Raw genomic sequence first — 15,252 nt, forward strand, 5'->3', positions numbered from 1 at the left:
AAGAAAATAATACAGTTCAGAAAGTTGAAATTAATAGAAAATGGATTATAACTGAGGACGGAGGGATAACGACAAATATGTAAATGCCAAGTGAATGTATTGGAAAATCAAATGCCCCTCAATAAATTATGCTGGTGTGCGTTATGGATATAAGAAAGCGGTAACAGAGGAGAAATTAGACGCGGTGATTTTTAGGTAAACAGATAATAAGATGACTAATGGTGTTATTACTTAATCTATTCGAGGGCGATTATAACCTCCAACGATATTCCGCCAATATCCTGCAGGTAGGCCGATTGACGCCTCTCTTGCTTTCTACCCAAGGAACAATCACGGATTTAAAAGCATGATGATGAAAATGGCAACACGTTACTTCCCTGCTGGCAAGCAGTTAGAGACGTTGCTATGGTGACCTATGGGTTCGTTGTCGGTCTGTCGGTCACTCAATGCAGAGCATGTTACCAGCAGAAAATTGTAAATTTCTTCGTCATGTGAAGAGTAAGGTAAATTATGAACATAACGAAAGTTGTTTATAATGAAGAGACGTTTCACGTACGCTAAACGGAGTTTACAGAAAAACAATAGTATAAGAGAAAATGGAGGAAAACCATTCTGGTTTGCTATAAACCTGCCGTCTATTCAAAGGGATGAGTATACTCTAAATATGAAGATTGGTTGAAATCTATCCAGACGTTTTGACGCGATGGTGGAACAGACAAACAAAGAGACAAACAAACATACAGACACGAAAAGTAAAAACCACCGATTCGGTCTTGAGTTGACCTAAAACGGATAAATATCTGAAAAACTGGTAAAACAAAAGAAATTACAGACAGCGGCCCCCCTTCAACTTTATTTATATAGATAATGTTACTGGCTTTACGTCCCATAAACTACATTTTTACGGTTTTTGGAGACACCAGGGTGCCGGAATTTTGTCCCGCAGGAGTTATTTTACGTACCAGTAAATCTACCGATACGAGGCTGGCGTATTTGAGCACCTTCAAATACCACCGGACTGAGCCATGATCGAACCTGCCAAGTTGGGGTCAGAAGGCCAGCACCTCAACCCTCTGAGCCACTCAGCCTGGCACTATTTTATTTACAGCCTTCGTAGAGTCAAACGTTTTGGTGATATTCAATTACATCGCAAGGGCAGTAAGTCCTTCATGTCACATTGATGCTGATTTACAGGTAATCACTGGAAGTAAGCCTATTTGGTTTATAGTATTTCAATAAATGTGCTGGTTTTCCCGTTATTTTGCCCATTTCATTAACCTCGTAGATCTCATTGATCAGCTGAATGGAAATGCAGACCTCGTGTTCGAATCCAAAGTGATGTTAACATTTTTTGCTGAGTATATTTTAAATAAAATCTTCTTCTTCTTCTTCTTCTTCTTCTTCTTTATCTGTTTACCCTCCAGGGTCGTTTTTTTTATCTCCGATTCAGCGAGGGATCCCACCTCTATCGCCTCGAGGGCAGTGTCCTGGAGATTCCGACTCTGGGCCTGAGGATACAACTGAGGAGGATGACCAGTACGTCACCCAGGCAGCTTCACCTGCTATGCTGAACAGGAGCCTTGCGAGGGATGGGATGATTGGAAATGAAAGACAAGGAAGAGGGAAGGAAGCGGACGTGGCTTTAGGTACCATCCCGGCATTTGCCTGGAGGAGAAGTGGGAAACCACGGAAAAACACTTCCAGGATGGCTGAGGTGGGAATCGAAACCACCTTTACTCAGTTGACCTCCTGAGGCTGAGTGGACCCCGTTCCAGCCCCCGTACCACTTTTCACATTTCGTGACAGAGCCGGGAATCGAACCCGGGCCTCCGGGGGTGGCAGCTAATCACACTAACCACTACAATACAGAGGCGGACATAAAATCTTACTAGCCATTTCATTTCTTCGACAGATGGGAGTGGTTGCGTTGATGAAATTCACTAATTTACGCTTGGATACTGTTATTATACCAAGGACAGTTTCTCACTGCAACAGCAGAATAAATTGTTCCTTGAGTATTTTAATCAGATAAAACAAGTCATCTGGGACAAGATATGAATACATTGGGCATATAGCAGGTAATTTTAACCCATGGTGCTTGAATTATCAATGTGGCAGATGTGCATCACCGTATAGTTTGTTTCATTTGAATCCTACGAATGTTGTTCTCAGGAACTTATTTACCAATAGCAGTATTGTATATATAAAAAAAAGCCCACCTGGTGGCCATGATCATTAAGGCGTTGTAGTCTAAACGACCTGACACCGTGGTTACCAGGTTCGAGTCCCGTTGTTCGAAAACATTTTCCCCATCAAAATATTGGCCGACAGGGTGGGGGAGGTGGTGGTATATAATTTCCAATCACTAGATTGTGTGCCAAAAGCCTGGATTAAATTCCAAATCTCTCCGCAGGGCTCATATGGAGTGAAGGCATGTGATGCTGTTGGTGGTGATTCGTCCGTCGGATGGGGACGTTAAACCTTAGTAAGATCCCTTCGTGCTATTCGACAGGAGGCTGTGTGCCGGCACCGGGTTCCACCCTCTCCCTTCCTACTATCATGTACCACGTCATTCATTTCATCTCATTAACTCCTCTGATGAGGTTGACGTCAGGAAGGACATTCGGTCATAAAAACCCGCCACAATAGATTCATCTCACCTCATACCCGACCCCGTAGAGAAACGGGACAAGGTTTGACAAACAAACAAACAAACAAACAAACAAACAAACAAACAAACAAACAAACAAACAAACAAACAAACAAACAAACAAACAAACAAACAAACAAACAAAGTATAATAATAATAATAATAATAATAATAATAATAATAATAATAATAATAATAATAATAATAATAATAATAATAATACCACGTTCATGATCTCGCGGGTAATGTTGAGACTCTATGTCTATATTCCTCAGTGGCCTGAATTCAATTCTTGTATCTGGTATGCAGACGTAAGGACAATTAAATGTAGGTGGGTGGAAATCCTCGGCCGTCCTTGAAGTAGTGTCCATGATTGAACTCCAGGATGATAACTAACGCAAGGCTGCGACTACCTAAATCCTATAATCCTTTTCCCATCTGTGAAAGATTTCCAGGCCGCCCCTGCCTCAACGAAGGAAAAATCCACCGTTCCTAGTGTAGTGTGTCCAGGTAAGGTCAGGGTTCCAGATCGCATTTCAGCATCCATAAATGCTGATTAAATGTGCCGTTGACTTCATTGATAGTACGTGAGAATATAATCAGCTTCGTCATACAGCTGGTCAAGAGAAACGCATACCAAGAACATTCCTACAGGCTGAATCACGCACGGAGCAAACAAAGAGAGAGCCGTGATCTCCCGTGCAGAGGGTCAATCTCATTAGAAAAATTGAGTTACGAGGCTGTAATATTCATTTCACTCCGCTGAAAGTGAAGGTCGTCAGACTGTCTGCCAGCTTGCCCAACCATCTCACAAGTTCGAGGCATGTGTACAGAAGAAGGATCACGGTTCACCCACCAAGAACTAAAAAAGAGAAGTGCGAGTTGTTGACATACTTTTGAGAGTCTCTAATCAGCCTGAGCGCCGAGGGAATCTTTTTCTTTTCTTTTTTTTGCTAGTTGCTTTACGTCGCACCGACACAGATAGGTCTTACGGCGACGATGGGACAGGGAAGGGCTAGGAGTGGGAAGGAAGCGGCCATGGCCTTAATTAAGGTACAGCCCCAGCATTTGCCTGGTGTGAAAATGGGAAACCACGGAAAACCATCTTCAGGGCTGCCGACAGTGGCGTTCGAACCTACTATCTCCTGAATACTGGATACTGGCCGCACTTAAGCGACTGCAGCTATCGAGCTCGGTGCGAGGGAATCAGCATTGGAATGAATGCCGATAACTTTTCAATATACAGAGTGTTCTGACAAGTGGTTCCTATATTTATGAAGAAGGTAGTATGCACCGAACCAAGAAATACAAGTCCTACACACACGGACCCTAAAATTAATAGCATGCCCCGATTCAACACATACGAAAACAATTTACCAAAATGGTACAATGATATTGCAGGATGGAATAAGTTTACGTATGACCTCTACGTGTTGTCATCTGGTGAAGCACCTTCTTGATACGTTGCCCGATATGTTGCTTAAGGGAAGTATGAATGGCTTATTTAGCTAATGTTCAATTTGCTAACTTCTTGACCCATTTTCTCAAGAACTACAGGGTGACCGACGGGAATCTAACGTTTTTGGCATGACTAGTACTCTCTCGGTAGGTGGAGTGGGGAGCGGAATTGTCAAGCAGGACGCTCGCCATGCGTTGCCGTTTCAGTAGCTATGGAGCAGTGGTCGGTTGAACATGGTATGTTTGCGTACGACGCATTTGTGCAGAATGGCGTCACCGCGGCTCTCACACGCTCGATGTTTTCTGGTGTTCTTGCTGTCTTAGTCGGACCTGGTGGCGTCTTTTTAACAATAGATCCTGTTGTCTGTACATTATTAACCCAACTGAGAATCGTGTTGCGGCTGGGAACGGCACCGCGACGCCCACGGTTGAAACGCACACGAAAAAGTCGCTGCAGTGTTATAACAGACCCGCCATTCTGCAAACATACGATGTTCAACCGACCACTGCTCCATAGCTACTGAAACGGCAACGCATGGCGAGTGTTCTGCTTGACAATTCCGCTCCCCACTCCTCCTACCGAGAGAGTACTAGCCATGCCAAAAACGTCAGATTCCCGTCGACCACCCTGTACGGAATGCAACTTAATTCAACTTTTGCAAGTTACTTATACATGATTCATGTAATTACTCCTCTATTTTGATTGAAGTACATATTAGAGGAGTTAGATTTTTTTTTTTACATTTTTCTTAATTATGTGTGGTTTTTACTGCAAATATACAAGCTATATCTCCAGTAGAGATACAGTATCAGAAGAGTATTATAAATGTAACTTAGAAGTTCTTCGGTCTGTCGAACACACAAGTTAAATATATTCTTTTTCTCCTTCTTCTACCGCTTTTCACACACTTTCTGGGGTCACGGGTGCGACCTGACCCGCACATGTGGATCTGGCGCTTTCCTGGCGTCAACTCTATCTGGAGGGATGTAATCACTATTAGGTGTTTCTGTGGTGTTTGGTATTGTGGTGTGTTTTATGAATATGAAGAAGAGAGTGTTGGAATAAACACAAACAACCAGTCCCCGAGCCAGAAGTGTTAATCAGACGTGATTAAAATCCCAGACCCGACCGGGAATCGAATTCTGGTCCCTCTGAACCGAAGGCTTCAACGCTGACCATTCATCCAAGGAGTCGGACACAGGTTAAATATAATATTATAATACTATAAAATACTTGTAAAACACATTATTAAACATAGAATAAAATAGTGTGTGTCGTTTAACGCTCTACAAATCATTCATTTCTATCTATATTCGAGAACGTGATAAAATTTTCCCTCCCCCTCCCGGAAAAATGGACAATAACAGTTATAAATTTCCACTTTTTGATGTTTTTAAATTCTACCGAATTTGTAACCTGATTGTATTTCGGACACGAATGATCACCCTCATTCCAGGACGGACGATTTATTTTCTTTAATAACTCTCTCCCGTCCGCCTCTGTGGTGTAGCGGATAGTGTGGGGCCCGGGTTCGATTCCCGGCTCTGCCAAGGAATTTGAAAAGTGGTACAAGGACTGGAAATGGGTCCAATCAGCCTCGGGGTGTCAACTGAGTAGAGGTGGGTTCGATTCCCACCTCAGCCATCCTGGAAGTGGTTTTCCGTGGTTTCCCACTTCTCCTCCAGGCAAATGCCGGGATGGTACCTAACTTAAGGCCACGGCCGCTTCCCTCCCTCTTTCTTGTTTATCCCTTTCAAACTTCCCATCCCCCCGCAAGGCCCTTGTTCAGAATAGCAGGTGAGGCCACCTGGGCGAGGTACTGGTCATCCTCCCCAGTTTCATCCCTACGTCTAGAGTGTGAAGCTCCAGGACACTGCCCTTGCGGCGATAGAGGTGGGACCCTCGCTGAGTCCGAGGGAAAAACCGACCCTGGAGGGTAAATAGATAAAAAAAGAAGAAATCTGCCTCTGCTACCTACTTTGTACTTGCGTTTTAGGCGAATACGTGTATTAAAATGTAAACGTATGTTCAACAAATGCATGTGTGTGTGTGTGTGTGCGTGAGAGAGAGAGAGAGAGAGACAGAGAGAGAGACAGAGAGAGAGAGAGAGAGAGAGAGAGAGAGAGAGAGAGAGAATAAGACTGAAAATGCAAACGCAGTGAAACGAAGTTAAATGCCACTTCAAAAGAAGGCTTCAACTTTATTAAATAACAGAACCTTCAGGAACTGGAATTTTATTGGTTTGAATTTAATATTCAATGAACGCATGCCAACACATTAAGCGTCCGATTCGCTGGCTGAATGGTCAGCGTACTGGCCTTCGGTTCAGAGGGTCCCGGGTTCGATTCCCGGCCGGGTCGGGGATTTTAACATTCATTGGTTAATTCCAATGGCTCGGGGGCTGGGTGTTTGTGCTGTCCCCAACATCCCTGGAACTCACACACCACACTTAACACTATCCTCTACCGCAATAACACGCAGTTACCTACATATGGCAGATGCCGCCCACCCTCGTCGGAGGGTCTGCCTTACAAAGGCTGCACCCGGCTAGAAATAGCCACACGAAATTATTATAACACATTAAGCAGAGTCTACCTGTATGGCGAAGAAACCCAGTATACATGTCCTTTAACTTTCGACACACTTTACGACAAAGAATTCTCAACCAGATCTCGGACAGTGATATGAGAACAACTCCTTGTAGGTACTAGGCGTATACAGCTGAATATCAAGATATCGCTAGCACGTAAATTAAAGCAAATACTTACAGCCATTTGATAATTTCCGTGGACTTGAGTGGTTCTATCGGGACATTTGCAGAAGTGTAATCTTTGTACATTTCCTACAGTATTGTAAACATGTAAAATAAATAGTTTGATTTTCATTTTGTGACACTCATACGCGAAAGGTTCAGAACCGTGCTCCAAGCCCTAGACCATTATTAACACCCTTTCCTGAGACGAATGGGGAATCGAATACGGAGACTATAGCAGAGATGTTCCCTCTATACCATGGATCTTCTAGCAGTCAATAAAAACAGATGATAATTTAATTCTTGCGCGATATGCCATGATCTATTCCTTTCCTTTCTTACCCTTCCAGTTTCGATGCGATATCTGGTCCCATGTCTCAATTATGACAGTGATTGTGAATTTTAGGCAGGTTGCCTTCAGGCTACCATGCTTTACATGGTATTCTGAAAAAAGAAACACTCCCAGTATTTAGAGATGATGCAGTATACATCAAAACAAGAAATAAATGTTGTAAACCAAGGTTTCAAAAATTAATATCTTCAAGCTTGAATATTATTAATTTTAATTAAATGAGAAAATATGTTCCATCACTGGAAGAACAGCATATCTTCTACCGTGAGCTCTTTGCAAGCAACAAACAGAATGCAGTATTTTTTCACTGCGTATTAAGGGGAGTATTAAAGGACATTTTGTTGAAAATTCTTTTGTTTTTATGCAGAAATATCACTTGGCATTTACTGATTAATTTGGTGAAATATTTATTAAATTTGGTCGAGTGAAAGTATATTTAATTTTAATTAGCTGCATAGGGCATTTTTATGATTTCATAAACTATTGGTTAATTAAAATTTAATATATCAAGAACTATAAGGTCTACAAGGCTGTGGTTTGATTTAAATTCTAGGGAAAACCTTGCTGCATAAGTTGGTAGGACTGGAACAACATGTGTGATTCTCATTTACGTTGTGCGTGCGATATTCTTGGCATGACGTGTATATTTTTTCATTCCTTTGCTGTTGTGCTAGTGTATTATTGATCCTATGTCTTAACTTACAGTTTTCAAACATATCACCCTTTTTCTCAGGAACTATAAATTATAGACTCTATTTTTTTACAGTCCATTTATAATATTTTGCTAAGAAGGAATCCATACTTCCCATTGTCGACTCGGTTAAATGTAACTTTAAAGCTTTTCAGTCTGACGAACACACAAGTTAAACTATTCTATTCTATTTCGCAGAATGTAACTTCCAAATTTTGTAATAAGGTCGTCTGACTAGGGAGGGTGCCTCTTGCTCCGAATAACAGGGCTCTGACAATCCACCGATCGATAAATTCATGTGACTCTTATTGACTCCCATTGGTTGTACAGGATTATAACAAGTCAAATTCTGAGAAATATGTCTTTTCTTTCCAAAAGTATCATTTATATTGCCCGATGTTAGAGCCACCTAGAGTCCGGTTCCTGGGATAAATGGTCAGTATACACTACAAAGGGACGCAGATTAGATTTCTGGCCATGTATGGGTTTTAACGTCCGACTCGTTGGCTGAATGGTCAGCGTACTGGCCTTCGGTTCAGAGGGTCCCGGGTTCGATTCCCGGCCGGGTCGGGTATTTTAACCTTCATTGGTCCAGTGGCCCGGAGGCTGGGTGTTTGTGCTGCCCCCAACATCCCTGCAACTAGCACACCATACATAACAGTATCCTCCACCATAATAACACGCAGTTACCTACACATGGCAGATGCCGCCCACCCTCATCGGAGGGTCTGCATTACAAGGGCTGCACTCGGCTAGAAATAGCTACACGAAATTAATTAATTGATGGGTTTTAACTACTACGTATGATTTAGTCCTCTAGCTGGGGGATTCAGGGTTATGTTTTCTTTTACTATAGGTTTTAGGCCACACCGAATCAGACAAGTCTTATTTTAACGATAGGATTGGACGGAGCTAACACTAGAAAGGAAGCGAACGTGGCATTAATTGAGGTAAAGCAACAACCTTTGCCTGATGTAAAATTAGGAAACATGTTCATGGCTGTCGACAGTGGGGTTCGAATTCACCCTCTCTGGAATGCAAGCTCACAGCTAGTGGCCAGAGTTGCGTGTTTCTTTCCATCTCGATACACATCTGTTCACATACACACTCATAGGACTGGTATCAGGAGGAACATCCGGCCGTAGAACTGGGTCAAATTTGCATGAAGTGACCACCCCAATAAATTGCAGCTTAATTTACGTCGCACCGACACAGATAGGTCCTATGACGACGAAAGGAGAGGAAAGAGCTAGGACTGGGAAACAAGCGACCGTGGTCTTAGTTAAGGTACAGCCCCAGCATTTGCCTGATGTGAAAATGGGAAATCACAGAAAAACATCCTCAGGACTGCCGAAAGTGGGGTTTGAACCCACTATCTCCCGAATGCAAGCTAATAGCTATGTAACACAAACCGCGTAACTACTTGATCGGTAGAAAAGGACTAGGAAGAAGAAGGACAAGAAGTAGGCAGCCTCTGGTTCCTTCGTGGTAGTTTAGCTGTGATGTTACAGACCTATCACGTCCCTAGGCTAGTGTTCATTTCATTAAGTATTTGGCACTAGGACTGTAATAGATGTCGTGGAATGAAATAAGGTACCATGCTAGAATTTTCTGAAAGAGCGGGGAGGGGGCATTTTCTAGGGAGAACAAATCTGCAAGTAGCAGATGGGGATCAACTCTCAATTTTGTCTGTCGGTTCTCTTATGATACAAATATTAACTTACTGGGATCGAAACGTATGTTAGATCATTCATGTACAGACGAGCTGGCTATGTGGTAAGCTTGCATTCGGAATATAGTGGGTTCGAATCCTACAATCGCCACCTGCCGTTGTGGAGACATGCGTTACTGTGACATTAAACTTCTAAACAACAAAGAAATCAACACTTATTTGTATTACATCCTTTTTTATTTCAGACAATAAATACGGATTTATGTACAGAAATTTGAGATGGGGTGAAAATCAGGGGGGGGGGAGGAAGGGGAGGTTTTAATTTAGTAGGCGTAGCTGACAAGACCTCCGTAGCTGACGTGAGCGACGGCGGGGGCAGCAGAGTAGGCGACGCCGAGGAGACCGTGTCCAGCGACGGCGGGGGCAGCGTAGGCACGGGCAGCCAGAGCAGGGGCGGCGTATCCGTAAGCGGGGGCGGCAGCAATAGCGGGAGCAGCATATCCGTGGTAGGCGGCATAGGCGGGAGCGGCGACGGCACCGTAGGCGAGAGCGTCGTTGCTCACACGGACATCAGACTTGCTGACGCTGGAGTAAGGAGTGTTGATGGTCTTGGAGTAGGTGGAGACCTGTCCCAAGTTACCGGGAGTCCTCAGGATGTTGGACTGCTGGGAAGTGATGGCGGGGGTGGCCAGAGCGTGGGAGGCGTAGCCGTAGGCGGGGGCAGCAGCGTAGCCATAGGCGGGGGCAGCAGCGTATCCCACAGCAGCAGGGGCTCCCAAGAAGCCAGCGTTGGCAACAGCCACGAGGGCAGCCAGAACGAAAAACTATAAACAGAAATTGAAGGAGGAATTAAGTTACGTGTATCATTGCCCCAGTATTATTATTGTTTCTTCATATCTGAGTGCGATAGTCATTCACACAGCAAATAGAACTCTTTATTCTAAAGTATTTTGTAAACACATACAATCTCAGAATGTACTTCGAAATGGTTTCCCGCGGTTTCCCATTTTCATACCAGGCAAATGCTGGAGCTGTACCTTAATTATGAGCACGGTCACTTCCTTCCCACTCTTAGCCCTTTCACATCCATTGTCGTCATAAGGCCTATCTATGTCGACGCGATGTCAAATAAAATCGTAAAAAAATAAGAATTATAAATTACAACCGTAGTTACACAACAACTCTCAGAGATGCCGACTGACAACTGTCTTTCCTGCAGGTATCAATTTTCATATTAAAAAAGCATTCGTCATGAAATGGTTTCATTTAAACACACTAATTTCCGGACCCTCTCACAGAATTAAAAATTCAAAATGTTAAGGTTATGCTCGGTATATTGGGAATATTAACGTTTTCCTGCCGTGGTGTATCACGTGATCATTCTGTGATAAGACCAGGGCTGGGCTTGCTGAATGTAGGTCTTAGCAGCGGAGCTGCTCGATGTTGCAATGACAATTAAAACCACCGCTGCCATAGCCCAGGGCGTGGACGCATTACAACTCTCTCAAGCCGGACAGTAATTATTGCCATCTCTTACATTTCGTTAACAAATCGTAAACTTATACTAAACTTCACTCTTCCTAAATACCAACGTTCCTCCATAGTTGGAGATTGCCTTAGAATGCACAGTTCGCAAGAAACTTTCACACTTCACATCCATGTGAATGCTGCGATGTTACATGACATCTAGGCGATCCTTTCCCTTGTAGTCTCAATTAATTACAAAGTAGTACAAATACAACACTTCTTCAGGTATGTACTGTACATCCTTTTATTTTCATTATTTTCATTTTACTCGGCTTTTACAGTTTTCCCTGGATTGTAGAAAAGAAGGTATTTATTTTGGAATGTGATCGATGTTCACTTAGGACCTCCTAAATAAGATGGTAAATGAACTAAAAAATTAGTTTCCCGCCCTACAGGTGTGGTTTCGATTACTGAATATTATTAATTTGAGACTAGGTTGATGGCCGGAACAGGGAACGTGGTTTCCCATTTTCACACCAGGCAAAGTCTGGGACTGTACCTTAATTAAAACCACGACTGCTTCCTTCCTACTTCTATCCCTTTCCTATCCCATCGTCGCCATAAGACCTATCTATGTGGGTGCGACGTAAACCAACTTGAAAAAAATGAAATGTTGAAAATACACTGTCAGACGTAAGGTGTACGTGCACATCTTGAAAGTAAAATTTTGTTGGACGTTTACAATTTAAATGTGATGTTTGTCTATGACTTCAATGGTGAAAGCGCTAATTTTTTAGGTACTCTGTATGAAACACTGCTAATTAGGAGCAGCGTAAGCAACTGTCTAACGTCCTCCAGCATAACTGGGCCAGACAACCTGCTGGACACGCACCTTACGAGATCTTACCTTGTACATGTTGAGTGTGTGGGTGCTGTTTCTTTCGCTGCAAGTAGAGAAGGAGTGTGCTGCTTGGACCTCATTCCCCCCAGTATTTATACTAACTTGTAACTCCATACTTCACGAGACCTTGATTCAAGTTTTGGCAACCAATGTTGTTAGGTCAGTCGTTAGGTATTACGCATGCGATTAGGACATGACAGATTGAGTAAACACGAAAGCCGAGGGTGATAATGTTTCCCAAAGCTTATCTTACAGAGATGAGGATTTGAATAAAATTGTGATGAGCATCAGAGCACAACTTCAACATTGTTATACAACAAAAATTATGAAAATATGGTATATCTAACTAGAAATATTCAATTAAATATCTGTTGGTCCAGATCTGCTGAAAAGAGTAATTTATTTATTTATTTGTTTGTTTATTTATTTATTTATTTATATAATTGTCGGGTTACAACAGGTAGAAAACCCCAATTACAGTAAACCTAAAAATCTTCAAAGTACTTATTAAATTACATTGACCGAGCTCGATAGCTGCAGTCGCTTAAGTGCGGCCAGTATCCAGTAATCGGGAGATAGTGGGTTCGAACCCCACTGTCGGCAGCCCTGAAGATGGTTTTCCATGGTTTCCCATTTTTACACCAGGCAAATGCCGGGGCTGTACCTTAATTAAGGCCACGGCCGCTTCCTTCCAATTCCTAGGCCTTTCCTATCCCATCGTCGCCATAAGACCTATCTGTGTCGGCGCGACGTAAAGCAAATAGCAAAAAATAAAAAATAAAAAAATAAAAAAATACATTGACACAAGTTTTAGATCTCAATAACTAAAAATAAACTTCTTTGTAACTAAATTATGAATTAAATTACATGGATAAAAGTCCTACCGGGCGAGTTGGCCGTGCGCGTAGAGGCGCGCGGCTGTGAGCTTGCATCCGGGAGATAGTAGGTTCGAATCCCACTATCGGCAGCCCTGAAGATGGTTTTCCGTGGTTTCCCATTTTCACACCAGGCGAATGCTGGGGCTGTACCTTAATTAAGGCCACGGCCGCTTCCTTCCAACTCCTAGGCCTTTCCTATCCCATCGTCGCCATAAGACCTATCTGTGTCGGTGCGACGTAAAGCCCTTAGCAGATAAAAGTCCTTTGACAGCTTTTAGTGTGATGTTAACTCTTGCCAGTACCTTGCTATGTTCAAGATGCAATGATCGAATCCTGGAAAAGTCAGTTGGCAATTCAGGGTGATTTAATACGTCAGACCACGTGCTCACAGGTTCAGATGGAAGAGCGCTAGCCTTCTGAGCTCAAGTTGGCGGGTTCGATCCGGGTAAGCCCGGTAACATTTGAAGCCTCTCAAATACCTTAGCCTCGTGCTGGCAGATTCACTGCCATTTAAGGAAACTCTTGCGAGACAGAATTTTGGCACCTCGTTATCTCCAAAAAACGCAGTAGTAATTATTGGGACTTAAAATTAAGAACATTATTATTAGACAGAGAGTTGGGTCACGCAGCTGCCCGTTTACATTCAGGACATAATGGGTTCAAATCATACGAGCCCTGAAGGTGGTTTTCCGTGGTTTCCGATTTTCACACGCAGCTGTACCTTACTTAAGGCCACAGTCGCTTCCTTCCCAGTTACAGCCCTATCCTTTCACAAGGTCGCGACATAAAACAAATAGTAAAAGGTAATAAATACGACAGACCTGTAGATTTACTGGAAGGTGGTCAGGCTCCATGGCTAAATGGTTAGCATACTGGCCTTTGACCCAAGGAGTCCTGGGTCCGATTCCTGGCCTGGTTGGGGATTTTAACCTTCACTGATTAATTCTTCTGGTTCGGGGGCTGGGTGTTTGTATCGTCTTCAGTAATAGAATTCTTCTTAGGTAGGAACCCGTCCTCAAAGACGCGCAAGTCGCCTATAGGGCATCATCTCCAAAGACCTACATCAGGACTCTCCGGAGGCCAGACGCCTGGAACATCAAGAACATTCCTCAGGAAACATTTCTACAGACGTACTTGCATTTAAAGCAAGCAAGAAAACTTTTCTGTTTGCTATTTGCTTTACGTCGCACCGGCGACGATAGGACAGGAAAGGCCTAGGAGTGGAAAGGAAGCGGCCGTGGCCTTAATTAAGGTACAGACCCAGCATTTTCCCGGTGTTAAAATGGGAAACAACGGAAAACATGTTCAGAGCTGCCGACAGTGGGGTTCGAACTCATTATCTCACGGATGCAAGCTCACAGCTGCGCGGCCCTAACCGCATGGCTAACTCGCCCGGTAGCAAGAAAACTAGTAGTTTTATGACTACAGGAACCTCCCGTTTTACATGGAATTGAGATCTCAGGAGAGTATTGTTTTTATTTCAAAAATCGCAAAAATCGATCAGGATACAATCCACGATTGCCTTGATGAGAATCCAGTGACTATGTCACTCGGGCATTATGCCCTTCAGTTATTATTATTATTATTATTATTATTATTATTATTATTATTATTATTATTATTATTATTATTCAGAAAAGAAGAAACAAGCACGTTAGTAATTTTTCGTGATAATTGATCATAGGAAAGGAACATCTAATTTTCCATGGTATCCAAACCACACGAATATAACCTTTCATTTAGTAAAATCTCACATACAACGACCGAAATTCGAACGCCGGTCACCTTGGTCAGAAGCCACCAACGACATCACTTGGTAATCACTCTCCCGTTTATTAATTCTTGATACCACATCCATGTATGTGACCAAGGGTCTCTCACCAACATTAACAGAAAGCTGGCGATGTGTTTACTGAAGTCAAGATAAGAATTAAGACTCCACTTGCAAGGGAACTATTTGGAATGGACTAGACCGATTGCACTGATCGACTAAGACGTCTAAAGTCAATATTAAAATTTTCGAAAGTGTTATAATTAATCGAGGAGCTGGGCGGAATAATAATTTATCGTACGTTAGGTAACCTTTTTGATTATTGCACGAATAATATCGTGCGTTCTGTGTTTGTCGAGTTATAAAGTATTAATTCAATACCTCTTCCATAGAAAGCGTGGTCTACATTAAGCAGTTATTTCAATAAAAATGACATGATTTACAGACTATAACGCATGGAATATGCATTTTTGTTTGAACTTTTGCCACATATGTAACATAAATATCATCCACATTGATATTGCCAGTAGTTGGTTGAACAATATGCAAAGGAATGAACCTGAATATCTCAGAACCATGCTGTTGTAGTTAAGTAGTTATTTCATCCAGCTCCCTAATTGCTGAAAAAGCCGTTCTATAGAGTTGTAAGCATTTGAGTG

General features: G+C 42.7%; 2 protein-coding genes across 3 annotated transcripts in view; one reads left to right on the top strand and one right to left on the bottom strand.

Annotated features, from left to right (window-relative positions):
• Nucleotides 1–15,252, top strand: part of LOC136870029 (cuticle protein 67) — a 93,244-nt gene that overhangs the window by 47,483 nt on the left and 30,509 nt on the right. The window lies entirely within an intron of this gene.
• Nucleotides 9,900–11,959, bottom strand: LOC136870013 (cuticle protein 67-like). The gene is made up of 2 exons (XM_067144891.2): nt 11,951–11,959; nt 9,900–10,400 (listed from the first exon to the last, which is right to left on the bottom strand). The coding sequence occupies exons 1-2, from the start codon at nt 11,957–11,959 to the stop codon at nt 9,900–9,902; spliced, it is 510 nt and encodes a 169-aa protein (XP_067000992.2).

The sequence above is a fragment of the Anabrus simplex genome, chromosome 1 (genome assembly GCF_040414725.1).
Source record: "Anabrus simplex isolate iqAnaSimp1 chromosome 1, ASM4041472v1, whole genome shotgun sequence".
In the NCBI taxonomy this organism is placed as follows: domain Eukaryota; kingdom Metazoa; phylum Arthropoda; class Insecta; order Orthoptera; family Tettigoniidae; genus Anabrus; species Anabrus simplex.